Source organism: Hypomesus nipponensis, chromosome 19, assembly GCF_054491055.1.
Source record: "Hypomesus nipponensis isolate SF chromosome 19, ASM5449105v1, whole genome shotgun sequence".
In the NCBI taxonomy this organism is placed as follows: Eukaryota; Metazoa; Chordata; class Actinopteri; order Osmeriformes; family Osmeridae; genus Hypomesus; species Hypomesus nipponensis.
This window is the reverse complement of record NC_140379.1, coordinates 2,787,869-2,814,439: the sequence shown is the minus strand read 5'-3', so window position 1 is coordinate 2,814,439 and position 26,571 is coordinate 2,787,869. Positions and strand designations below refer to the sequence as shown.

The 26,571-nt window shown below is 48.5% G+C and overlaps 1 protein-coding gene across 5 annotated transcripts in view; it reads left to right on the top strand.

Moving 5' to 3' along the window:
- cep89 (centrosomal protein 89) overlaps positions 1 to 26,571 on the top strand; it is an 81,361-nt gene that overhangs the window by 10,622 nt on the left and 44,168 nt on the right. Inside the window, exons 11-20 of one of the 5 annotated variants that reach the window (XM_084682484.1) lie at positions 2,242 to 2,292; positions 3,012 to 3,095; positions 5,302 to 5,405; positions 6,826 to 6,941; positions 7,496 to 7,676; positions 10,235 to 10,402; positions 10,727 to 10,868; positions 14,691 to 14,780; positions 25,242 to 25,398; positions 25,706 to 26,110. In XM_084682484.1, the coding sequence (XP_084538610.1) occupies positions 2,242 to 2,292; positions 3,012 to 3,095; positions 5,302 to 5,405; positions 6,826 to 6,941; positions 7,496 to 7,676; positions 10,235 to 10,402; positions 10,727 to 10,868; positions 14,691 to 14,780; positions 25,242 to 25,373 (1,068 nt within the window). In that variant the 3' untranslated portion in view covers positions 25,374 to 25,398; positions 25,706 to 26,110. Of the gene's footprint in view, positions 1 to 2,241; positions 2,293 to 3,011; positions 3,096 to 5,301; positions 5,406 to 6,825; positions 6,942 to 7,495; positions 7,677 to 10,234; positions 10,403 to 10,726; positions 10,869 to 14,690; positions 14,781 to 18,625; positions 18,786 to 25,205; positions 25,399 to 25,705; positions 26,111 to 26,571 lie in introns of those variants that run through there. The other 4 variants (XR_014732273.1, XR_014732274.1, XM_084682485.1 and 1 more) reach the window with 4 other exon arrangements.

Below are 26,571 nucleotides of genomic sequence, written 5' to 3'. Positions count from 1 at the left end.
GAATATCAAGATAATTCTGACTCATCTCAAGATAAGTTATATTGCTCAGTTCAGATAATGTCTAAGAAACTTTGATGTTGAAGAATCATGAACAGCCATATATATATATATATATATGCATACACGCACACACACACACACACACACACACACACACACACACACCCTTTGTTATAGGCCAACGGTTATCTTTCTGAGGTCATCTTTTCAGAAGATGCACATTCTTGTCTGCAAGACATTCTCAAACGAGCCTTCACACAGCTGTGACCGTCTCACATGCATTTGCGCAGGTGCATCTTGGGAAAGAATGAAAGGTGAACATCCAGACTCCGTGGATTGAATTCCTCCTTCATGTCCGCCACCACGCCGTCTGAGAAGGTTTACCTCGGAGGAAGCCTTTCCTCAAGAGGCTCGTGGCTCTGACATTTACTCCTTGTCGCGCTTGAAATCCTTTCCTTGAACTTCCTCCTCTGCTGTGAAGCTCTGCGTGTGGAGGGGACCAGAGGCCCGGATGCTGCTGTGCTGCTTCCAGGGTTGGACCTGAACGCTCGGTTTACCACGGACCAGGTCCCAACAGGGAGCCACATCCCCTCACTTCAGTTTCAGGTCAGCTGGCTCGCAGGCCTGCTCATGGATCCAGAGGACCGCTGCTGTTATGGGATTTCACCCCCCCCTCACCCCCTCACCCGTAGGGTCGGCGTGTACCTAAACTCTCATTCAGACACACACACTCTCTCTTTTTTCAGATACTCACACTCTCGCTCTTCTCTAATACCTCTCCCTTTCTCTTTCAAACGCACACACCAACTCCTCCCCCACACACCTTTCCAGCAGGGACTGTACAAGCAGTGACACTGGGATGACCCAGGAGGGCAGGTGTGCCTGGAAGATGGACATCCTGGTTGTGCTCATGCACTGGCCTGCTCTCTCTCAATACCACAAGGGACATGAATCTACATTAGGAAGAGGACAGGAGATTTCTTTCGTTTTTCTGTCCCCTTTGTTCTCTTTCAAACCCACTCTCTAAATCCCCCAGGCCATCTGCTTCTTAGTTATGCAGTAGTTCAAAGTCAAGTCACTTTATTTATAAAGCACATTTAAAAACAGCCAACGCCAACCAAAGTGCTGTACAAAGTTATCAAATAAGGCAAACAACAATAAATATAAACAACAGACAAACGAAACAATGAAGCACGAGTGACCCTAAACTGATTCGAAAACCAAAGAATAAAAATGTGTTTTAAGACGATACTTGTCTCGGTGATGAGAGGAAAGACAACCAACGTTTTTGCTACAAAGCAAAAGTGTTCTAATATGGTAAAAGAGCTTTCATCCAAGACCCCTCTATGTAAGACTAAAGCCCTGCTTCCATGCTACTCCCATTAGAATACGCCACACTAATTGCAATTAAATCCAATCGTACGAACTACACTAATGATCCGTCTGGGATTTTGGTCTTTTGTTCCGAAATGGACCGTTTTGCTCTGCTAAGTTCTCGAGTAACTACCTTCCCACTGCTCTGTGTATACGGTTCCTCACGAGCCTGATCAAGAGAGGGGCTTACTTTAATCATGGCTACCTCCTGTTGAGACTCTCTGCCTGGAGGAGTGTCTGCTTCTCACGTACACTCTCTCTCTCTCTACCTTTTATCCCTGTCCTCGCTTTTATCACACAGGAGTCAGTTAAGCTACATGAGGATACGGCTTAAAGAGGGGGTCTGATGGCTGAGCGGTGAGGGAGTCGGGCTATTAATCAGAAGGTTGTTGGTTCGATTCCCGGCCGTGCAAAATTACATTGTGTCCTTGGGCAAGACACTTCACCCTACTTGCCTCGGGGAGAATGTCCCTGTACTTACTGTAAGTCGCTCTGGATAAAAGCGTCTGCTAAATGTAAAGAAAAGTAGAGGAGGAATGTTAAAGCTGCCAGCACTTGTTTTTTTTATGTATGGTGATGGATTTCATTAAAGAAAGGATATAAAACGTATCAGTTTTTGTTAACATACATTAAGTACACTAGCTCTGGCTCCTGGAAGCTGCTAATTGAGCACTCGGTCAATTAGAGCAAAGGTCCAATTAGCAACGTAAACATCCCCTTTTACCACTGCAGGAAGGACTCATTATCTACCGCTGTAGTGCACCATGTCTGTGAAGCTGGCTGCAGAGTGCAGACCCTGGTTCTTCTAAGTCGTACCTTGATGAAGTGTTGCGTGGGTCTCAAGGTCTCTCTCCTTTCCTCCTGCAGAGCTCCAGGGTCGGTGGGCTGCCGATGAAAGGATCTGCACCCCCATGGCTGGTGAGGCGCTTTGCTCGCTTGGGAACACAACATTCGTCCTCGGGTGGGGGGAGGAGGGGGAGGGAGGGAGGGAGGTCCAACCTAACACCTGACAGATCTGAGTATGGATGAGTGCATCTGACTGGCAGGAGGAGAGGGGAGCGAGTGTTAACACTTGTCCTTAGTGTGCTCACCTCCATCTAGTGCCAATCCTCCCTGTGCCATGTACCCTTGCAAAACCCAGAATAATCCTCCTGGAAGCCAGCCTGTCATCCGTTATCTCCCCTCTCCTTTGGTGTCTCAAAGCTGGCAGAACTGTCACATTACCACGGTGATCAGAACTGTCACGTTACCAAGGTGATCAGGCAGCACCCTGGAAGCACTTACTCAAGATTCCATCGTAGCTGTCGCATCTTGTCTTAATGTAGATATGTTTCCTATCAGTTTCTGCTTCTAGAGTTGTGTAAGGCCCGGCTTAAATGTTTGATTAGAGGTATTGTCATTTATCTGTTATTCTTGTTTGGAATCATGGTTGATCTTATAAATGGGCACAGTGTGTAAATGAATGTTAAAAATTAACTTACAAAATTGTAAATTTATTTACAATTATTTCCTCAATAAGCTGTAGCTTTATGGTGTTTAATGACATTATAATGAGCAATTAGTATGCAGTAATGTGGTCGAGTTGTGATTTATTGGTGTGGCTAAACTCAGCTGTGATCTTTGTTGCCCTTGTGTAGCTGGACATGAAATATCTATCCCCGTTGATGCTTGCGTATGAGGACAGGCTGAGCGAAAAAGATGCACTTCTGCAGTCAGTCGAGGTAAGTGTTTAGGTGAGTGTGAGGGTGTGTGTGTGTGTGTGTGTGTGGGGGGGGGGGGGGGTGAGGGTGCATATGTGTGTTTTTCCATTTGTGAAGACTTGTTTGTCCGTCCAGTGAAAGTGAGTTTTGAAGTGTCCCTGCGTTAGGCCCGTGACATGAGACTGATCTATCCTAAGAACGTTCCTACTTGTTCTTGAGAATAACGTTCTCGATGAGAATAGTCTCGCTAGATTGTCAGGTGAGAGAACACAGTGCAGTGACGTCTGTCCAATCAGATGCCTTCCTGCTGTCTAGCCGAGATGAAATCCATTAAACCGTGCGCCACTTTAAATAGAAAAAAAATATATATAGACAAAACAATGTTGAAGACATCACAACTCCTTTTTAATCAGAGACAATCAGGAAGGGGGGGGGGGGGGGGGCTTTCAGAGTTCTTGGCCTTGTCATGAAAACAGACATGTCTCTGTGCACCAACGAAGAAGAGGCTTTTTTATCCAGCCTTCCTAAATCAGTATTGCATCGGGTTACCTCAGGGTTGGAGGCCTCCTGCTGGGTTTTCAGCACGAATAAGCCCGTTGGAGAGACGTCGGTAGACAGGACAGGCAGGAGGTGAGTGGAAGTGTATCAGAAGGAGACAAACTATTCAACCCGTTTTTTTTTCCAACCCATCCAACCCATCCAACCCATCCAACCCATCCAACCCATCCAACCCATCCCACCCATTCAACCCATCCAACCCATTCAACCCATCCAACCCATCCAACCCATCCCGGAATTGCGGGAACATGAACAGCCAATACTACTGTGTTCGATGATCGTGTGGCTTGTTTGGAAGAACTGAGATTGTGAGAAATAATATTAATATATGTTTTGATACCGCAGTGGTTACTGGCACTGGCCACGTTTCTATTTATGGATATCTCCCGAAATGGCATTTAAAGATGTAGCATACATCGTGAGGCAGAGAGAAACGCACATGGAAAAAGTTGACTGCTCGCAATTACGTATTCCCTTTTAAATATGGATCATATATTCCCTTTGTGAATCCTCGAGTGCTCGTCACATCAAAGGAGGCTGTGTGAGTTTACCCTGACATTACGGCCACATTAAAGAAAAGGTAGCATACACTCCCGTCTTTGTAGCAATGTGAGAGGATTAATTACTCGGGGATAACCATCCAGGTCTTCAAGGGCATGTCACTCTTTGTCCAGCACCGGCGTATAGTTATATAGATTTATTTTTTATATAGAGTACAGCCTACCTTGTTTCACCAGGGTTTACTGGCCAGTCCCCTCTCTCCTCTCCTCGGAGAAGGTAGAGTGTTCTAATCCTGGCCTCGGGGAGCAAGGAGCTTTATCACGCGCACCGCACACATTCTCACACGAGTGGTTTGGGAGAGATCTTGAACCGTTACGACAGCTGTGAATGACTTCTGTGTATTTCTGGCCTTTGAAACGTCTCTCTGTTGGAAGTTGCTATAGGTTCTCATTTTTGGATGGGTTTGGCGGGCCTGAAACTAGGGTTCTGGGTTAGTTAATATTCCACTACAGCTTCTCAAAACTCATTTCACGAATGCCAGTAAATAGCATCCAGCTAAAGCTTATAGGTAGACAAAAATGTCTTGCTTGCTTGCAAAATAAGCCAAATTGATCTTTATTTAATATAAGCCGTCACAATTCACCCTCCCGCCATAATCGATTAGTTTTATTTTTCCCCTTTAATCACAAGCATTACCGAAAGCAAAAGAAAAGCAGTTGATATTCTAATCGTCTCCATGTTACGCTTGTGTCGAAATCAAGCTATCTTCCGATTGTCATTAGTGGCGGTCTTCACTCTAAATTAGAATAGTCAAGCGTGAAATTCAGATGACCTGGCTCCCACTGCTTGTGCAGGTTCTGTCTCCGTGTGACGGCCGTAAGGGGATGAGTGTTGTTTTCCTGGTTTGTGTGTAGCGTGAAACTAATTCCACACGCACTTAGAAAATGGCTTACTGTAGGGCCCTGACTGCACATTTGTGACGAGCGCTCATTTTCCTGGCATTTTATATCGTTTTCACCGCTACTTATCACAAATGAGTTTACCGTTGTCATTATCACACACCGTTAAACTCAAGGGAGATGGTCTGTGGCGTATACCTGTAAATGTCTTTTAGAGGCTAGGAGTAAAACGTGCTTTTCAGATGCATTTTTTTTTCTTGTCTATCCAGGAGGATTTTGGGAAATTCCGTCAGAGAGTGGAGGAGGTGGTCCGCGAGAACGAGAGGCTTCATGAGGAACTGTCGAAGACAGGAGGGATCAGCCACAAGGAGTGGTGAGGACTGTGTGTTGTGATAGTTTGAGAGCGTGTAGAGGTCGCTAACATCGTTGTATGACCACATCTGGGCCCTTCTTGAGAGCCTGCTTTCGCACGGACCAGCGTCCTTAAACGGCAGTAATTGTCTTTCCCTCACGTTCAAGTGAAAATCAAAGCCGCCCACTAAGTTTGTTATCCACCTGCAAACACAAGGACCTGGATCGCATCTGTCTGCCGCATCCTCGACTTCTCTCCCACAGTCTCACTCTCCGTCGTAGAAAAAGCACCCTTCTTTTAGGAGAATATCCACAACTGAAAATCTTGTCAATATTTCATCTAACCCTGTGTGTATGTACTCTGTGTGTTACACATTTGAAGACAATGTACTAGAAGGACAAAATCATTATAACATTTACATGTTCTTAGAAGCAGGTGTGGAATTCTCCTTTGCGCTGTGTGTGTGTGTGTGTGTGTGTGTGTGTGTGTGCGCGTGCGCGTGCGCGTGCGTGCGCGTCTGATGGGCTCTTTCTGTGGGATTATGCCACATCCAATACTGTATATAAAGAGATTGGAACAATAAGCTTCTCTCAAAAATATATTCAACTTCTATGGGGAGTGATGCAAAGGGTATCTTCCTTTTTATCCATGTCCCTTTTGAATATGCCTTGAAGGCGGCCAATATCAATCTGACAATTAAATCTTTAAGTCATTCTTTTTATAGCCTCTGTAAAGGCTACTGTAAATTCCAATCCCCCCAATTCTGAATTCTGTTTCTCATGTGTGAGCAGTTAGTGCTGTACAGTACGCCCTTGTAATTCATTTTTTTTATTATACATACAGAGATGTACCGGGCCCGTGAAATTGCATATTTGTACACTCGACACTTTTAAGAATGCCAGGAGTGTCGCTCTCAGCAGAGTAGACCGAGGATAGGCCCCGCTCGACTTTTCTCTCCGTCCAACCGAGAGCAGTGAACTTTACACGTGTGAGTGGCTGCGTTCATGTTTATTTATTTTGGATCCCGGGTTGTTTGCCCAGAGGTAGGAGCCTCTCCTTCCTGGGCCCACGCAGAACAAGCAATTACCAAACACACTTTGTTCACGCAGGGCTCTGAACTTATCAGCTCTCTGCAGATTTGATTCCACACTGCTCAGGGAAAAGAGTTTGGCATCTGGACATCTACATTGCTGGTTCTTTTCTCCCTCTTTCTCTGTGTGCCGTACACATTTCCTGTAAGCTCTGATGAACGTGTAATGAATTTTTCTCTTGTCTATCTCTGTGTGTGTCTCACTCCATCTCTCTATCTTTCTCTCTCTCTACCCTCTTCTCTCTCTCTCTGTCTTTATCTATACCTTTCTCTCTACCTCTCTATCTCAATTTTTCTCTTCCTACCTCTCTCTCTGTCGCTGTCTCTCCTTGTCCTTCGTGCTCTCCCCAGGAGACAGCTTCAAGAGCAGGCCCGGCTGGTGCTGCAGGAGAACCAGGTGTTGATAGAACAGCTGGAGGTGCAGCATGCCAAGGCCAAGGACAGCCACAGCCGCCACCACACTGAGGGTAGGAGGAGGGGCGAGGGTGGGGGCAGGAGGGGGTGGATGGGGGGGGGGGGATATGAGAGTAGAGAGACTAGAAAGGGAGGAAGGTGAAGGTAGGGGGGGGACAGGCAGGGAGGAGGAGGATGGGGCCATAAGGGTCTGAGGAGCATCTGAATGTTTTAAAGGTTATTGGTCCTCATGGCTGCATCCTCATGGCTGCATCCTCATGGCTGCATCCTCATGGCTGCATCCTCATGGCTGCATCCTCATGGCTGCATCCTCATGGCTGCATCCTCATGGCTGCATCCTCATGGCTGCATCCTCATGGCTGCATCCTCATGGCTGCATCCTCATGGCTGCATCCTCATGGCTGCATCTCGATCTGTCATTAACCTGTGAGCCTTTCTTGGTTGCCAGTATACCGCTGATACAGCCAAGTCTTTTCTGAGCACGACCTTGAACATGAAGGCTAACTCTTTCTCTCTCTCTCTTTTCTGTTCTCCTCTCCTCCTCATCTATCCTCGCTACTGCTCTCTCCATCAATCTATCTTTCTCTCTCTCTCTCCCTTCCTGTAGTAACCAAAGTGTCGAAGCAGCTGATGTTGCTGGAGGCTGAGAAGCAGAGGCTGGAGGCTGAGCTGGGGGAGGTCAAGGCAGAGCTGCGCACGCTGCAGGCCCAACACCTGCAGGCTCGCTCCTGCCTGGAGAACGCCGTCAGCTGGGAGGAGCACTGTGCCATCGCCACCAAACTCAAACGGTAGACAGACTGGTGGGGGTGGGGTAGGAGTGGAGGTGGAGGTGGGGTAGGAGGAGGGTGGGGGTGGGGTAGGAGGAGGTGGGTTAGGTGGAGGGCTGGAGGTGGGGTAGGAGGAGGGTGGAGGTGGGGTAGGAGGAGGGTGGAGGTGGGGTAGGAGGAGGGTGGAGGTGGGTTGGGGTAGGAGGAGGGGTGGAGGTGGGTTGGGGTAGGAGGTGGGGTAGGAGGAGGGTTGGGGTAGGGTAGGAGGAGGGTGGGGTAGGAGGAGGAGGATGGGGGTAAGGGTAGGAGGAGGAGGATGGGGGTTAGGGTAGGAGGAGGGTGGGGTAGGGTAGGTAGAGGGGTGGAGGTGGGGTAGGAGGAGGGTGGGGGTAGGGTAAGAGGAGGGTGGGGGTAGGGTAGGTAGAGGGGTGGGGGTAGGATAGGAGGAGGTGGGGTAGGAGGAGGGATGGAAGTGGGGTGGAGGTGGGGTAGGAGGAGGGGTGGAGGCCCACTCTCTAATACTGTCCTGTCTTGCCTGCTGCGTATCTTTAACAGTAACTATATCCCCCACACCCCGCCCTGCCTGCCTGGGATACAATGTTTCTGTCATTCTGTCGTTCAGATGGAGGAGAGCCCCAGGGCGGGGGGGGGGATACGTGTTCTTTGTACCTTCAGTGGGGGGGGGAGAGGGAGGAGGAAACAGGGGAGAGGAAGAGAGGGGCGAGGAGGAGAGGGGTGAAGAGGAGAGGAAGAGAGGGGTGAGGAGGAGAGGAAGAGAGGGGCGAGGAGGAGAGGGGTGAGGAGGAGAGGAAGAGAGGGGTGAGGAGGAGAGGAAGAGAGGGGCGAGGAGGAGAGGGGTGAGGAGGAGAGGAAGAGAGGGGTGAGGAGGAGAGGAAGAGAGGGGCGAGTAGCTGCTTCAGACTTTTGAAGCGAACCGCTGGTCTCCTTGTCACTGACAAATGAGCTGAGTAGATCCGACTGACAGGGATGGGGGGGGGGTTGTGTGTGTGTGTGTGTGTGTGTGTGGCCTCCCTCAACTGTCCGCAGCTATTGTTTTAACAGCTCCCATCTCCCAGGAGACTGATTAGGAAGTCAGCTTGTCTTATACTTCAGGGTCAAAATCCACTAAATGTTTAAGATGACTGTCATGGCCTTGAAGTAAAAAGCAAGTCTTTTATATCCAGTTTATAAGGGGTATTTTTTTAATCTCAACTATTGCTGGAAATATCCTCCCTCATCTGTCAGAACCGTTTGAGGTCAAACTTCTGTGTGAAGCGATTGTTGTTCCACATGGATTTCCTAAGAGAACCGCTACAGATATTCATTTTGTTGAATGAGAGTCGAATATATGGCTATTCCCCAATTTGGGATAGTCAAACACTGAGGTAAAGTGGGAAAGACTGTTTTTGACTTTAAACTGAGCTGGGATGAAAGTAAAATTGTAATTCCCCACCTTTTATCTTCTGCTGAGATCTCAAATATGTTCTTAAATTGTATTTTTAACCGGAAAATGGGGCATGAATCGTGTGATGTGATGTGATGTGGAAAACTGTAGAGCCAGCTTTGATCTCTCTCCCCCCCAAATGAAATGACAATTTAATTTAGGAAATTATGCATTAAAAATAGTAATTACTCTGTAAAAGATCGGCCTCTGCTTCTGCACACCACTGTTTAAAGGCAGACTACAAAATCTAGTGCTGAAAGGCACATATTAATTTCCAGTGTGAACTTCACAGAAGGGAAATTCTCTAATGGCAGCAATCTATTTAAAAACCTTGTGTTTCATTTGATGGAAGAGAACTTTGAAATGAATGAATTGCACCCAAAACAGGCAAGCAGTATCTCACCACCCGCCACGGTGATTTAACTTTATTTATTCACAGTCAAAAGCGTGGGAATTCATTGGAAGACTTTGTTGTTGCTGTTTTCCACCCGCCGAGGGCTCATTGAAGTCTGGGTTTGGGCGGTCCTGTTAAGAGGCCGCTATGAGGCTCCCTGGCTCTATTAGCTTCCTGCTGGATTATTCATCCGAGGGGGAAATGGAGTGAAAGGAAGATCCTCTGATGCGTCTTAACCGAGCCAGACAAAGGATATGGCCCCAGACAAGCACTTCAAAACCCCAAAAGTTTTGAAAGTAGGATGCCGTTAAGAAAGGCAGAAAAGGATGCTTGGTGTTCGTAGAGTAGACTGACAGGTACACGGAGGTTGTTCAGTCGTTTCGGTTCATTCGTCACTGCAGGACTGAAGGTCGAGCTGTAGTTTGAACTCGACCGAACGTCAGATTGGATTATGAACTATACAGTTTGTTGTATAAATCTTGTGTGCAAATCTTGATGCACCAACAAACATACGTACGGTGTAACAGTGTAATCTCTGCTTATTCATTTTTATAACCGTACCACTTTTGCATTTATTCATTTAGCAGACGCTTTTATCCAAAGCGACTTCCAAGAGAGAGCTTTACAAAAGTGCATAGGTCACTGATCAGAACAACGAGATAGCCCCAAACATTGCGGGTAGCCAAAACATGAAGCACACACAAATAAGTGCCAAACCTGTGTGTGTGTGTGTCCTCCCAGCCAACTGGAGCAGGAGGGGGGCCGGCAGCGGAGCGAGGTGGAGGAACTGCAGGCAAGGCTGTCCAGCCTGCAGGCGGAGAAGAGGAGTCTGGCCCAGGACAAGGCTTCCCTGGCTGCAGACATCAAGCACATGGAGGCAGAGCGGGAGCTCTACAGGCACGCCAGCAGGTCAGCACGGCCATCTTGGATTCACGCGTCACAGAACGACTAACTGTCTCATGGTTTTGTATTGATTTCAAATACGTTTTGACTTGTCGCTTGTACTAAATGGGGGGAATGTCCCTGTACTTACTGTAAGTCGCTCTGGATAAAAGCGTCTGCTAAATGACTAAATGTAAATGGCGTCACGTTATTCTAAGAGATCTTATGGAGGGAAAATGTCTTACTTTATTGGCAGCAGACGTATTTGTTTTAATCAAAAGCAAGCTCATAACAGATCTTTCTGTGCTTTAATCTGATTGGGCGTTTCTTCCCTCCCCTCGTGTCCTCCAGGAAAGCCCAGAGGAAGATCGGCGTGTTGAAGCAGCACATGGAGGCGTCTCTGGAGAAGGAGCTGACTGCTCACCAGTACCTGGCCAGCATCGTGACCCTGGCAGAGAAGACCACACTAGAGAGAGACCAGCTCATGCACATGGTACGCTGCACACCTGGACACAGCATGACACAGCATGAGACAGCATGACACACCTGGACACACCTGGACACAGCATGACACACCTGGACACAGCATGACACACCTGGACACACCTGGACACGGCATGACACGGCATGACACACCTGGACACAGCATGACACACCTGGACACAGCATGACACACCTGGACACACCTGGACACACCTGGACACAGCATGACACACCTGGACACGGCATGACACGGCATGACACACCTGGACACAGCATGACACACCTGGACACGGCATGACACACCTGGACACACCTGGACACACCTGGACACACCTGGACACACCTGGACACACCTGGACACACCTGGACACGGCATGACACACCTGGACACACCTGGACACAGCATGACACACCTGGACACACCTGGACACGGCATGACACGGCATGACACACCTGGACACAGCATGACACACCTGGACACAGCATGACACACCTGGACACACCTGGACACACCTGGACACAGCATGACACACCTGGACACGGCATGACACGGCATGACACACCTGGACACAGCATGACACACCTGGACACGGCATGACACACCTGGACACACCTGGACACACCTGGACACACCTGGACACACCTGGACACACCTGGACACACCTGGACACGGCATGACACACCTGGACACACCTGGACACGGCATGACACACACAACCTGACAGACCGTCGATCCCTCTCAGATGCACGTTAGCTTCATGCTCACGGACGGCTGGGACGGGAAGTGTGACCAGAAAGGTCAGGCAGGGGAGAAAGAGAGGGGATGACGTGCATGGCCAGGGCCAGGGATTTGAACCCAGGGCGCCCCGTTACACCCAGGTACAGGTTCAGATTTAGATTGTGGCTCGTTGTGAAACGGGAATGGATACAAACAGATGGACATAATGCAAAGAGCATACGTCCTTCCGTTTGGTTTAATATTAATTAGCATATGCTTTTATACAAAGGGAATTTCTAACAGTGTGTATATTTAGTATGGCAGATAATCAAGGATACCAAGTGCATGGTTCTAATGTTATTACTGTGGTTGGTGCCAGCGAGCTGGCCTGGGTTTATACACTCCTGCTGTCAGAGAGAACTCTCTTACATTTACATTTACGTTTTAGTCCTTTAGCAGACACTCTTATCCAGAGCGACTTACAGTGAGTACAGGAACATTCCCCCCGAGGCAAGTAGGGTGAAGTGCCTTGCCCAAGGACACAATGTCATTTTGCACGGCCAGGAATCGAACTGGCAACCTTCAGATTACTAGCACGATTCCCTAACCGCTCAGCCACCTGACTCCCCACCTCTTCTCCTTTACACAAAAATACTAGGATGACCTTGGAGGGGCTGTAGCCCTGTCAGACACTGGCTTCTGTGTGCTTCTGTGTGCTTCCTGCTCGCTACTGCATGACCGAGGGGAGAGGAGGATTAGCCAACAGGTAACACCTGATCCAGCCTCACCTGGGCTCTGCTCCCATGAGCCCCTCCCACCTGCTGCCTCCTGCAGCTGAGGTCAAACCCCACCCCAGCGCTCACATCCCGCATGCGTCTGTAACAGCCTCAACGATACACGTGTTCAATATGTATCAACATCAAGGAAACATTCGTTTCCTATGTTCTTGGCTGTGTAACCGCCCCCAGCCAGGCGGAGATATGTTTACTCCAGCTGGCAGAAAGGTCGGAAGAAACTGACTGTTCTGGATATTTTAGTCCCAAGCGTACGAGGGGTTGTGACACCTACGAACGATCCATCATAGCAGCTACCTGCTGTTCTAACGGCACATTTGACTTGCTAATTAAACACACAAGACTTCCACTAGGAAAAAAAACAGGATCATTAGCTGTGCTTTATTCCTCAGATAAAGACGCTTCGTACAGCAGCATGAATGAAAGAAGCCTTTCATGCAATGTCGCTAGCCTCTCTAAAGTAAAAGCTGGTTAGTATGTTTGTCTTCCGTGAGGGTTTATCCCCCCCAGTGCGGTAATGACGGGTATGCAGGCCGCAAAAGGGAATTCATTAGCATTCAAGTCATTAGCATGATTGTTGCAGAAGACCATGAAGGCTAAAAGCAGTGTCTAATTTGTCCTCTGTATTTATTACATGAGCAAACACAAGAATTACATGAGAACACTATCCACATTTAGCATATCCAGTGCTGGAACTCCTGTGGTTGCATAGACAGACAAACCGTAGTCAAATCATAGTTGTGATTCACGCCAGCCCTCCTTCCTTCATGGCTGAACCACCATCGGCAGCAGTCTGCTTCTGTGAATCAGCAGCTCCTCTGTCGTTTGTTGTTTTTCTCCTTCGACTGCCCCGCCTCGCAGGTGTCGCTGAGTTATTTAGGCTTTGTAGAGGCAGCGGTCTGGTTAGAGGCAGCCCTCGGGCAGTGTGAGTCAGAGGCAGGGATGTCACTAGTCCAGCGCTTCCTTAATTAGAGTCAGTTTCGTCGTCCCCCCCCTCGTCTCGCCCCCCCCCCCCCCCCCGCTCTGTTATTCTCTGGAGAACAGTTGCTGCCAGATTCTAGCCAGGCACTAATTGGTCTTCGTTTTGGTAGACGTTCCTCTGTGTGTGTGTGTGTTAGTATGGGGGATCTGCGTGTGTGTGTGTTTGTGTGGGGGGGTGTGTGTTTGTGGGATGTGTGTTTGTGGGATGTGTGTGTGTTTGTGTGGGGGTGTGTGTGTTTGTGGGATGTATGTGTGTGTGTGTGTGTGTTTGCGTCTTCATCTGTTGCTCTCTCCCTTCAGGCCGGTGCAGAGACCCTGCGCGCTGTCATCCTTGCGTTATTACGGATGTGTTTGGGCCTGGGGGGGAAGGACTGTTGTGCTTAAATCACAGTGGAAATTACATCTGCCTCTTTTCTCCGAGATGCATCATCTCCTCTCTGGCAGTAGGCTTCCGTGGGTGGCCTGGTACTCTCACTCTCTCTCTCTCTCTCTCTCTCTCTCTCTCTCTCTCTCTCTCTCTCTCTCTCTCTCTGTCCCACACTCTCTCTCTCTCTCTCTCTCTCTCTCTCTCTCTCTCGTCTTTCAGGGGAACGTTGTGTGTGTGTGTGTGTGTGTTTGTGTGTGTAAGTAAGTGTAAGATATCGGAAGCGTCTGCCTACAGCTCCATCGCTTTTGATGACAGTTTAAGACCGTAAACTGAATCTGGGAGCTTGAATCCGTCTTGCATCAGCCGGTGTGGAAGAAAAGCTCTTCTCTAAAGGCTTCTCAACATGTGTCTGTGTTTTCAAATGGACACGGTTTGTGTCCGTAACACTGGTTAGGAAGAATGTTTGTCTGCAGGTGGTGAAGCTTTTGAAGCTGGCTGATGTATTCTGTGCCTGTTGGAGTTCTCTCTCATATTTGTGCCGGGAGTTTCTTGGCAAACTCCCCACACAAACGGCAATGTTATGGGATTCGTAGAAATAAGAATTTAAGAAGTTCCTTTAACTTGTCTATCAGTTGCACATGAGCAAAATAAGCTGCTGTAGGTATACACCAAATCCCTTGTTCGAGCGCACACTGTTATCCAATTATCTTGTGATGGCCTGCATTTTAATAAGCCTCCCTTTCCTCCCTCTCTCTCCCTCTGCTTGCTAAACTCCCTTTCTCTCCCTTTGCTTGCTTCACTCCCTTTCTATCCCTCTGCTTGCTTCACTCCATCTGTCCATCCATCCATCCGACCACCTGCACATCCTTCCATCCATCCATCCGACCCCTCCACCCTTCCTATCCCCCTCTTCTTCCTCCTCCTCTTCCTCCCAGATCCATAACCCCTGCTGTGCCCTCTCTCCCCCCCCAGGCCTCTGCGCTGGAGCAGGACAAGCAGGGGGTCCTGGCCACGGCCCTGGACGGCACAGTTCGTCTCGGAAAGCTGCACGAACGAGTCAAGGTGAGCTGTTGTCACCACGCCTCTGGATGGCTGTGTCTGTTTCCTCTCTCACACACACACACACACACACACACACACACACACACACCTGACCCCTGACAGAGCCAACAGAGTTGGCTTTGCCAACTCGGAATGAGTTCTTCTGTGCGTCTACACATTGTGATTGTGTTGTTATGAGGGGAAACATCAATGTTTCCCACACAGACTTAATTCGTGGCGGTGCGCCACATATTGCGTTTAGTAAAAAAAACTACTAAAGTATTTAGGTTAAAACACGCAGCGTATTTGTTCAGCTGCATTTCCTTTCCCTGCTCTCCCTCCATCTCTCTGTCACTCACGCGTCTTTCTCACATACGCACACAGTCACAACATCAGCACACGTTAGCAACGATGCATACATACAACGTTCTAGTAAGACTGACAGCTATATCAGCGAGCCTTCTGCATTAGTGCTGTAGCTAAATGTCTAGGAAAGTTGAGGCTACTTTTTTTGGTATCTACGAACATGTCTTAATCTAAGGTTCCCCTTCGTTCTTTTGGTGAAAAGTCTCAGGAGCTAGCTACTTAGCCGGCGTCATGTAGCCGACCAGTTTAATAGTTATTTAGCACTAGCATTGCTACCTGCATATGCAGAAATTATTTGTTTGTTGTTGTTGATTTTGTGAACTTGTGAATAATTTTGGATTCATATTTAATATAATAAAGTTCTGTGTAACGAATTATCAACGAAGGGGTTGTTCCGTCTGACATGAAACAACCCCCCCGCCACAAATAGCTTTCTAATCTGTGGGAAACACTGAACATGTTGCACAAACTTCTGCTTCCTCATCCAACTGGCCTTCTCCCTGGCTCGTCATCTGTTCGGTAGTAAAGAGGTGTGTGTGTGTGTGTGTGGACATGCTGTGCAGTATGGTTTTTGGTTGTGGGTTTGCTAGTAAAGATGTGTATGTGTGCTCCCAATATCATCTTTTTAGTTGTGGGTTGAGTTGTAAAGGTTTGTGTGTGTGTGTGTGTGTACACGCGTGCCCAGTGCTTTGTACTTGAGCCGAGGTCTTCCACACATGAGCCAGGTGTCTCCAGGGTCCTCCAGCCTGCCCCTCATCGACCGCCCTGTCACAGGCTGATGAAACGCCTACCAGGGCCTGTGCTGACACGCACCGAGGCAAATTACATGAAACTCCCTTCCTCGAGGCAGGCCAAATAGAGGCAGGCCCCGGTCAACGAGGCACCGCCTGGGTCTCAATCTCTGTCTCCATCTTCCCCGTGTGGTTTCATATCTGAGCATCACACGTCAAGCATCCGTTCATCAAACTGGCTACTGGCCGTTCAGCAACACATTACGCTAGCGGCTCATACGGCCCGGGACTCGAGACTTCAGGAGGATTGCTTGGACGTCTGGTCAGTAACGAGGGCTCCTGTCCTGAGCTGGTGGTCAGTGTTTGGGCTGGGGCTCCAGGGCCCAGTCGGCAGAGGGATGCCCAGGTCCAGGGGCTGGTGTTGGGCCCGGTGGAGTGCTGCGATGGGCCCGGGTGATTAATGGGCTCCATCTGGCAGCCAAGGCCGCTTTAGGTGATGCTAATGGTGATCTGTAAATTAAATCTGCTGGGCATTGGATCAATGTCAACTGCCGGCTCGCTGCATTGGCTCTATTAATCTACTCTGTGTGTGTGGGGAGGGGAGGCGTAAAGTGTTTGTGTGTTTGTAGTGAGTTCAACTGTTGTTGCAGATGGAACATGTTGTTCTGTTGAGGCGGGATTGGAGCAAAACACAGATGTGAACGTGAGAACATACATGGGACTCACGTGTACGAGTCAGATGGCTGAGCGATTAGGGAGTCGGGCTAGTAAGCCGAAGGTTGCTGGATCGATTCTCCGCCGTGCCAAATGACATTGTGTCCTTGGGCAAGGCACTTCACCCTACTTGCCTCAGGGGGAATGTCCCTGTACTTACTGTAAGTCGCTCTGGATAAGAGCGATTTACATTTGACTAAATGTAAATGTATACATGCAAGGGCTATCACTCAACAGACCGCAACATGAAGCTTGGCGCACAGACCAAGAAACCTCCCCCACAAGAGTTCTCCCAAACAATCTTATCAAAGGTCTGTGTGACGTCAAGCAGAATGGAGCCTCCAAAGCTCTCAAACCCAATCTGAGCAGAGAAAAGACTTTCAGCCTTCTGAGGACTTTGTAGTGGCTGACCGTGTGCTCTTGTGTAAGCACTGAGGCGTTAAACAAAGCAAGGCTAATGTGAGCCTCACTTCTGTCCATTTGTCAACCTTAATAGGTTTTTTGGGGGGAGTTTGTAGTTTATTTCCTACGGTTCAGTAACTTGAGGGGGCCGGTCTGGGTGGTTGTTTCTGTCACTGCTACGGCTATATGAGCTGTTTGTAGAGTCTAAGAGCTCTCGTGAAAGTCTCATTCACTTTTCTACATTACTTGGACTGCATTAAACGAACTCAGGAAACTAAATCTCTCTCTGTCTCAGTATCCAGGGCTCGCAATTAACTTTTTTACTCACTGTCCCAGTCCCGTCCCGAAGTGCAAAATTAAACGTCCCAAACTGAACTTGACCCGTCCCAAAATGTACATTTCATGAGTTTTTGCATTTTGACATGACATTTTTGAATGTCATTTTTGAAGTTTGAACAAATATTTGTGATTACGAAAGTTATGGAATTTTAAGATAGAGCTGTTGTATGGATTTTATCTTGTTATGGTCTGTCGTCCCAAAGTCTGTGTTGAACTGTCCCAGATACATTTATCATTGACGACGGGACTCCGTTAATTTCCAGCCCTGCCTGTATCTCTCTCTCTCTCTCTCTCTCTCACTCACTCACTCACTCACTCTCTCACTCTCTCACTCACTCACTCACTCTCTCTCTCTCTCACTCTCTCTCTCACACACACACACACACACGCGCGCAGTCCCTTGTTCACCCCATTTCTATTCATCCCATCCTTCCAACAGAAGTGTGTATTTCATCCCGCAGTGTGTGTGCCTGCCTCTGTGCCAACGCTGTGGTCCTCGAAAGGTTCCGGGCTGCAGGACGGCACCCTGGGGCCTTGCTCTGCTCGCCACTTCCTGCCAACAGCCACCCGCATTGCCCTCCTTTCAGCAACCAATGTCACTGCGTATCAAATGCCAACCGCTAGCTGCTTCTTCTCCACAAAGCACTGCAGACCAGATCCCAGGTCAGCCAGGCTGTGTGGTGGACAGACCGACTCTCTCTCTTTCTGTCTCGCTCTCTCTCTCTCTCTCTCTAATCGAATTGACGCAGTGACCTCATTACTGGTCGAACGCGTCTTTTTCTTTATTTCTTTCTTAGGGAAGTATATGCACCTTGCAGTCGGCTCGTTCTCTGCGGATGTGACCGAAACCCAGTGGGTTTTTGAGTGTGAGCGTGCATGTGTCAGATGGAGGATGATAGCGTCTAACGGATAATAATAGATTGTGACGTGGAGAGGGGAAGATCATCTCGCCTGCACTCAGACAATCAGTCTCTGATTACGATCCCCTAGGTCCCCTCTCCCTGCCTCGACCCTGCCGTCCACTCGCTCTAGCCACCACAGACTCTTAAACGCCACCGTTTGAGGAAAATGAAAACAGCTTCTGGTATGATGGGCTGGTTCACACTCGTACTGACTGAAATAGCCCTGGAGGGAGGGGGGGGGGGGCTTAACTACAGGGCTGGAACAGCCATGGGGGTAGCAGCAGGGGGGGTGGTGTAACAGCTGGGGGGAAGGAACAACAGTAGGGAACTGCCATGGGGAGGGAGGGGGTAACATATGTGGGGAGTTACAGCCAGGGAAGGTATAAAGTGTTCCCCATACTGTCCCATACAGACCTGATGGTGACTGAGAACTGAGATCATCCTCACCTCGAGTCCCCAGGCCTCTCCTGATTGGCCGAGGGGCATCTGTGAGGCGGCCTTCCCTGCAAGCTGCCTGCAGGCTTCCTGCTGTGGGCTGAGCCTGTACCTTCACAGACGGATCTGGAGGTGAGGTAATGTTGCCATGTGACAAAGCATAATGGGTTTCATTACATTAACATGGGCGATGAAAGTATTGGTTGTTGCTGCAGTGTTGGCTTGTGTGTTCCTGTAGCATTCAGATGTAAGCCTTAAGGAGATGCTTAGTCACAATGGATTTGAATGTGGTTTCTATGACCGTGTACTCAGCCTCACGCTCACACGAGATGATCCAATTCCGAGCCGGTATCTTCTCTCCAGCTAGGAACAATCTACAATATTTCCCCGCTGGAACAGAAAAACTGTTCCCACAACGAGGATCTCATTAAAATGGAAAGTTTTCTCTAGTGTTACCTTAAACTGCTTTCCTCCGCCACGGCCGTGCTGAAAACGGCAGTTACAGCTGAGAAAGAGAGAGAGATGGAGAGAGACAGGTAGAAGGAGAGACAGGTAGAAGGAGAGAGAGGGGTAGAGGGGGGAAACTAGTCTCGCCCATCGATAATCCCCATCTGTTTAGTAAGCGTTATGTTGGCCATGGGGGTGATGATGTCAGCATCTCTCACTGCATTGATCGTGTTCTGAGGGGATGTCTTTAAGGGCTTCACTGGGTGTTCCCATTCCTGCTATACAGTTAATAGGTGGAGGGCATTAACAATGCCTGGAGTACGAGTTGTTATGGAGGGAGGGCGGAGGGGGTGATTGGTGTTTTGTGTGTGCTTGTAATGAGAGAGCTGTGCCCGTGTGCGTGTGCGTGTGTGTGCATTCATTCCTGTCAGGCAGGTTTGACTGACAGGTGACCGTGTGTACTTGTGTGAACTGGCTGCGGTGTGAACTGGCTGCGGTGTGAACTGGCTGCGGTGTGAACTGGCTGCGGTGGAGCTTGGTGACGTTAAAAGGCTACGACACTTACATTTTACCCTTTTGATTTTTTCCATTAGCAGACGGAAGCCGATTTGTGGATCTATCTATTTAATGTTTTTAAATACTTAAATGCATGCACGCTAATAATTGACACGATTAAACTCAGTAAAGTTGGATGTGTATTTACCGATGCAAAGCCTACTAATTCGTTTGACAGGCTTTTAAAGTTTGAACGAGCTAGCTACCTGAGCTAATGGCCTCTATTTCTGAAGAGCCCGGCTCTACAATATGTTTTCATAGGTCTCTCTCTCTCTCTACTTATTTCTCTCTCTCTCTCTACCTATTTCTCTCTCTCTGTCTACCTATTTCTCTCTCTCTCTACCTATTTCTCTCTATACCTATTTATCTCTCTCTCTACCTATTTCTCTCTCTCTCTACCTATTTCTCTCTCTCTCTTTACCTATTTCTCTCTCTCTCTTTACCTATTTCTCTCTCTCTCTTTACCTATTTCTCTCTCTCTCTCTACCTATTTCTCTCTCTCTCTCTACCTATTTCTCTCTCTCCAAGTGATAATATTCATCTCCTCTGCAGACAGACACGTTCTGTTCAGGGCTAGGAGCTCCAACAAACCCTCTGAGGGCCCCTCTGCTCACACACACACACACACACACACAGGCAGACACACACACACGCAGACAGACAAGCAAACACACACACAGGCAAAAAAAACACACAGACACATACGTAAACAACCACACACACACAATAATAACCTCCACGCACGTACACACACAGACACACACGTACACACGCACAGACACAAACAGGATTACTATTAAGCCCAGCTTTCCACCGGGGGATTCTGGGTACGTCGCGATGATTTCCTTGGAACTTGAAAGAGGCTCCGGGGGAACGAGCTCTTGATACCTTTCTGTTTAACGAGGAAATTAGGATATGGGAGGGAGATCCTGGTGACTCAGTGCACCGCCGGTCACGCAGCGGCGAGCGCCATGTCCCGCCCCCTCCGCTGTGTTTGGCGTAGCCTCGGTGATGACACAGGAAGTGGAGCAGCAAAACTCCAGGTTCTTCTTTGAGTGATACTGATACTGTGACGGCGGCATTTTTTATTTGAACACGGGGACGCACACGCACAAGTAATCCAATCATTCTTTACAACAGCTCATGATAAGAGTTCATGAATGTGTTTGCCTATGTGTGCGTGGTTGTGTGCATGCGTGGTTGTGTGTGTGTGTGTGTGTCCTCCCTCACATGAAGGCCTCACAAAAAAGGTCACAGTGAGATCTTCTCCCCTCAGCAGCCTTGCTTCAGGGCGAGCCAGGGTCACACAGCAAAGGAGAAGGAAATATTCCCTGCCTCTACTGTGTAGTACCGCACACTGTGAGTCCAGGGCGTCCACTGCATGTCTGGTCTGAGCCTGAAGGAGTGATGTTGGGCGCTGTGTCCACTGCACGTCTAAGCTGGAGTGGACGGTGTCGCCACGTTGTGGAGCTTCACTGTGTTTCTGAGATCGCTGAGATGATTGTGGGTGTTTCTTCTCTCGGGTGTGGTATCTGCACTCTCTCCCCCTCTGTCTCTCTCCCCCTCTGTCTCTCCCTCTGTCTCTCCTCTGTCTCTCCTCTGTCTCTCTCTCTCTCTCCCTCTGTCTCTCTCTCCCTCTGTCTCTCTCCCCCTCTGTCTCTCCTCTGTCTCTCTCTCCCTCTGTCTCCTTCTCCCTCTATGTCTTTTTCATTCAGTCTCTCTCTCTCTCACCACCCCTGTCACTCACTCCCCTACCTCTCTTATATATGTCAGTTTCGATGAGATTTCTGTTTATTTTAGGGAGTGCAGTAATTCAATCTGAATTGCTCTCTGCTTTCTCTCATTGATATTCTCCGGATTGTGCTGGGCTGCAGCAGAGGTACTGGAGAGATGTCTCCACACCCATCTCCTCTTCTCCTCCCTCCCTCCCTCCCTCCCTCCCTCCCTCCCTCCCTCCCTCCCTCCCTCCCTCCCTCCCTCCCTCCCTCCCTCCCTCCCTCCCTCCCTCCCTCCCTCCCTCCCTCCCTCCCCTTCCTTCTTTCTTCTCCTCCCTTTCCTTCCCGTCATCTTTCCTTATTCCTCATTCCACTATTCTCTCATCTCACTAACCTTTCTCTTTTCCTCTTCTCCCTCCCCTTCTCTCCTCACCCCCCTCCTCGTCTCATCCCTCTCATCCCTTCCTCCTCTCCTCCCTCTCCTCCTGCTGTCAGTCTCCTGGTGGCTAATTAGACAAAGCAGATGTGGCTCTCCCACAGCGGGTAAATAAAGGGCCGGGAGGCAACATTGGTGCTGAGGGACCCCACTGTGTGTGTGTGCCTGTGTGTGCGTTTTGTGTTGTTGCTTTAATGTCACATAGGACGTTTTCTTCGTGCCGCGTCGATCGCTAGGCTGTTTATTAGCGGCCACAACGATGGCATCGCCAGGAAGTGATGTCGACACTGACAAGATCTGTTGACTGAAAATCACTCTTAAACTGTGAGCTGTGTGTGTTCTAACTACTGCGGCGTGTTATGTAGGTTCAGGATGAGAGCTCTGGGCTTTGTTGAAGAGTGCTTGTGGAGTGTGTGTGTGTATTTGTGGAGTGTGTGTGTGTGTGTGTGTGTGTGTATGTGTGGAGTGTGTTCTCACACACTCCAGTGAAGATCTCAGCGAAGATGAGCCCATCCAGCGGCCAGGTGCTGCTGCAGATCATCACTCAGACCAGGGACCAGACCCTGCTGTGTGTGTGTGTGTGTGTGTGTGTGTGTGTGTGTGTGGACCAGACCCTGCTGTGTGTGTGTGTGTGTGTGTGTGTGTGTGTGTGTGTGTGTGTGTGTGTGTGTGTGTGTGTGTGTGTGTGTGTGTGTGTGTGTGTGTGTGTGTGTGTGTGTGTGTGTGTGTGTGTGTGTGTGTGGACCAGACCCTGCTGTGTGTGTGTGTGTGTGTGTGGACCAGACCCTGCTGTGTGTGTGTGTGTGTGTGTGGACCAGACCCTGCTGTGTGTGTGTGTGGACCAGACCCTGCTGTGTGTGTGTGTGTGTGTGTGTGTGTGTGTGTGGACCAGACCCTGCTGCCGACCTGCAGATGCTAAATCCTCCACCCTCTCCATCTGCAGTCCTGGTCACGGGGCCGGGTCCAGATACTGCAGGTGATTAACTGTGTAGTGTTCCCTGGCTGCTTCCTCTCCTCCCCCTGTCAGCTACTGGGATCTGCCCCCATGGACTGATCCTCTGTACCAGCATCCCAGGGAGGAGGCAAGACTCTGCTTCGGTACTCAAACCAGAACTGGGAAGTTCACTGTGTTCTGACAATTCTATTAGTGTCTCTATAGCAACAGGCCACTGGGATAGAGGGAGGGGAAGGGGAGGGAGGGAGAGGGGGGGGTGTGGTGAGAGAGAAGGAGAGAGAGTGGGAGAGAGAGAAGGGGAAGGGGAGGGAGGGAGAGGGGGGGGGGGATGGTGAGAGAGAAGGAGAGAGAGGGAGAGGGGGAAGGGGAGGGAGGGGGGGGATGGTGAGAGAGAAAGAGAGAGAGGGAGAGAAAGGGGGAGGGGGAGAGAGAGAGAGAGGGGGAGGGAGAGAGAGAGAGGGGAGGGAGAGAGACGGGGAGAGGGAGAGAGGCAGAGAGGGAGGGATTCATCAGACAACAGGAAGTAATGTCTGCTGCATTTCAAGTCTGACACTGTGAGCTACCTCATTACAGACAACACAAGTAATGACTGTCAGGGGTGTTCCTGATCTGACCTCAGTCTGCATTAACTCTCTCCCCGTTCAGTTTCCAGAGACAACTAAGCACAACAACATAGCTGGAATACCATTCACTGGTTTGTTACTACTTTAGCTATGCAATGGTTGGGGGAATATAGGCTATTGTTATGTAAAAGAAGAAAGAATTGGTTTCGGGGGTTTATTTGAGTTTTACCTCTGGTTCCCTCTATTGTTTGGGATTAAAATGCTATCTGTGTGTGTGTGTGTGATTTGTACGCCCTGGTCTTTTTGTTCGAGAAGCAAGACGGAGCCGAAATGTCAAGCTCACTGAGAACTCTGTTGCAGCAGGATAATTGCCGACATCAGTTGCACGGCGCATACAAGGCCTCCCTCCCCCAGTATTGTGTTGTGTAGAATACATTCTTTTGTTTGTGTTTGAACACAGTGCGAAGCATGTCCGTGTGTCTCAGGGCATTTTTAGAGACGTGAGAGATGGGATAAGATTTATCGCGTGACCTTTCAAGAGAAACAGAAAGTGGTTTTGTGCAGGTTGACAAGAGGAAACGTGTGCTGTTGGAAGCAGAGTGTGAGGACCTTACACAGTATATATCGCATTTTCAACCCCCCTAACCCTCAACTATTCGTTCTACAAAATCAATTTCAGCTGTGTTTTCTCTACTGAAGGGATTTTCAGATACAGTTGACCCCACTTTCAGTGCTGTTTCACTGCAATTTATCACCAATTCAATAACTCGTCTGTCTATAGATCTCTTTTCCCATTTGCACTATTTACTACCACAAGTATTTACCCACACAGCTGTTTGTTCTTTAAACACAGTACTGAACACTGGAGCCGTGGCTTGGCCGGCAAGGTGGTGATGTTCACAGTGCAGCTGTATGATCAACATGTGAAACAGGCTTCCTCTACACGCTACTGACATGGTCAGGCGGCCAGGGTGTGGACCAGCCTGTCACAACCAGCCTGTCACAACCAGCCTGTCACAACCAGCCTGTCACAACCAGCCTGGCTAGCGCGGTGGCGTGTGCGGTTGGCGTGTGCGGTTGGCGTGTGCGGTTGGCGTGTGCGGTGGCGTGTGCGCGGGTCAGCATCACAACGCCGTTGATGTCAAACCACGTGCCAACCGGAAACAAGCTGCAACCCTGATTAAGATTTCAGGCTTGGCGCCGTGGTGTGGAGGGTTGCTGCCAAACGGGGTTCTGGAAGACAGGAAACTGATTCACTGAGAGAGATCCAGCTGGAACTGTCTGCTGGGGTTAGTGTGTGTGTGGGGAGATCCAACTCATCGTCTCGCTCTCACCATACACTCTCGTCTGAGCTGGGTTTTATAATATATATATTTTAAACACCAAACCCATCTGTACAAGCGGATTGGGAGGAGAAATCAAGACTTAACGGTGAGAAAGAGGGAGGGAAAGAGAACTAGAGAAGAGGGAGAGGGGAGGAAGAGAGGGGAGGAAGAGAGGGGAGGAAGAGAGGGGAGGAAGAGAGGGGAGGAAGAGAGGGGAGGAAGAGAGGGGAGGAAGGTTGTGGCTAAATTATTCATGTGTTATAAAAATTCATGACTCACATTTACTTAAAATGCCTGAAAAAGATGTTGAATATTTGATATTGTATGGTACGTATATAAATATAGTTTGGAAATATATTTTTATAATTGCCTACTTTGCTTCAGCAAAAAGGGGATTTAATTGGCTTGCACAGCTTTCTAAATCTGTTTGTCGGGTGGGGGGGGGGGGGTGGAAGCTTGGTGTCCCTGTGATGGAAAAACATTTTCTTACTGACATATTTTCTCCCTTTGAAGTCAGTTGTGGCTTTTTATTTGTATTTATATTCGTTGTAATTTGGTCAGATGAATCAATAGGTCACAGGTTCGAATCTCCCCCAGAGACTCAGTGATGGGTGGTTGTTACTGGAACTGAGAGCTCAAGAAGGAAGTCCCAGACCCCATGCCGTCACGTTCCTCGGTGTTCCTCGGTGTTCCTCTGTGTTCCTTGGTGTTCTTGGTCACAGTGGTTGAGCCGTGAGCACTGCCCACACAGCAGGTAAACTAACAGGTGTGGCTGGTAGCCCATATCCTTTCCCACGTTTCACAACTGTCATAGTATTCACGCAACTGTAAAAATGGTACAAATGCTCGTAATTTTTATTTAAAAAAAATCCCCAATACCTTTAGTGTAGTCTGCACAGTCACCTGCTCTGTCAACCCTTTTATTTTGGAGGAAATAAGATTATATACTTTTATTCGTCCCACAATGGGGAAATGAACCCATTACTAACTTCAGACGTAGTGATTGCTTTTGTTGTTTGCGTATTTCTCTCCTAAAACGAGCACTCTGCAACATCAACCAGGAAGAAGATGGATTGGGTGCCGTTCAAGCGTTTCAAATGTCCTATAACGCGAGCTGCCTGTCAGATCTAACGGATGAGAGAGAAAAATAAAAAAAGCCTTTTGATGTATTACCGAATCTCATTTAAACTGTCATCTCTTCGTTTTGGTCTGTGTGTGCCTTGGATCCAGTGGGACACAAAGCCCTGAATTCTCTAGGATAGTCAGACAAGACATGCATTGAACACTAATATTAACCCTGGGCGAGAGCAGAGCCTCTGAAATGGATTTGTGTTTCATAAACCAAGGAGCTGGCTACTTATTCTAGACTGGATCTCAATGTTTTTCCCAGGATTGTATTTCTTTTTTTGCCCTTTTCATTCAAGTAACCGCAATGCATACAAATCAAAACCCTCACCCCTTTTACCTACTTACCAGTTTCTGATGTGATGTGGGGGGGGGGGGGGGGTTGTACCAATAGGACAGATCGAGAAAAACATTTGGTATAGTATTGACTTCCAAAAGTTATTAAAAACCAGGGAGAGCCAGAGATTATCTGAGTAAAGGAAGCGCCTGTGGTTGGCAAATCTCAACCAAGATCTACGAGGGAAAAATCTGGACAACATCCGTATTTGTTTGGCACATTTTTTTGTCAGGTTTTGTGAAAAGTTTATTTCAGCGGCTCATAACAAATGTCCTATTGTAATGATAATATTTTTAATAGTAAATAGTAAAAACATTGACTTATTTTATTGTTTTTACTGTGCTTATTTTACTGTAAAGCTGACATTGACATACTATAATTCATATCAAACTACTGCATGTGTATGGGTTCGGTGAGAAAGGTAGTTAACATTATCAGGATATCCAACTGAAGGCATAATCACCG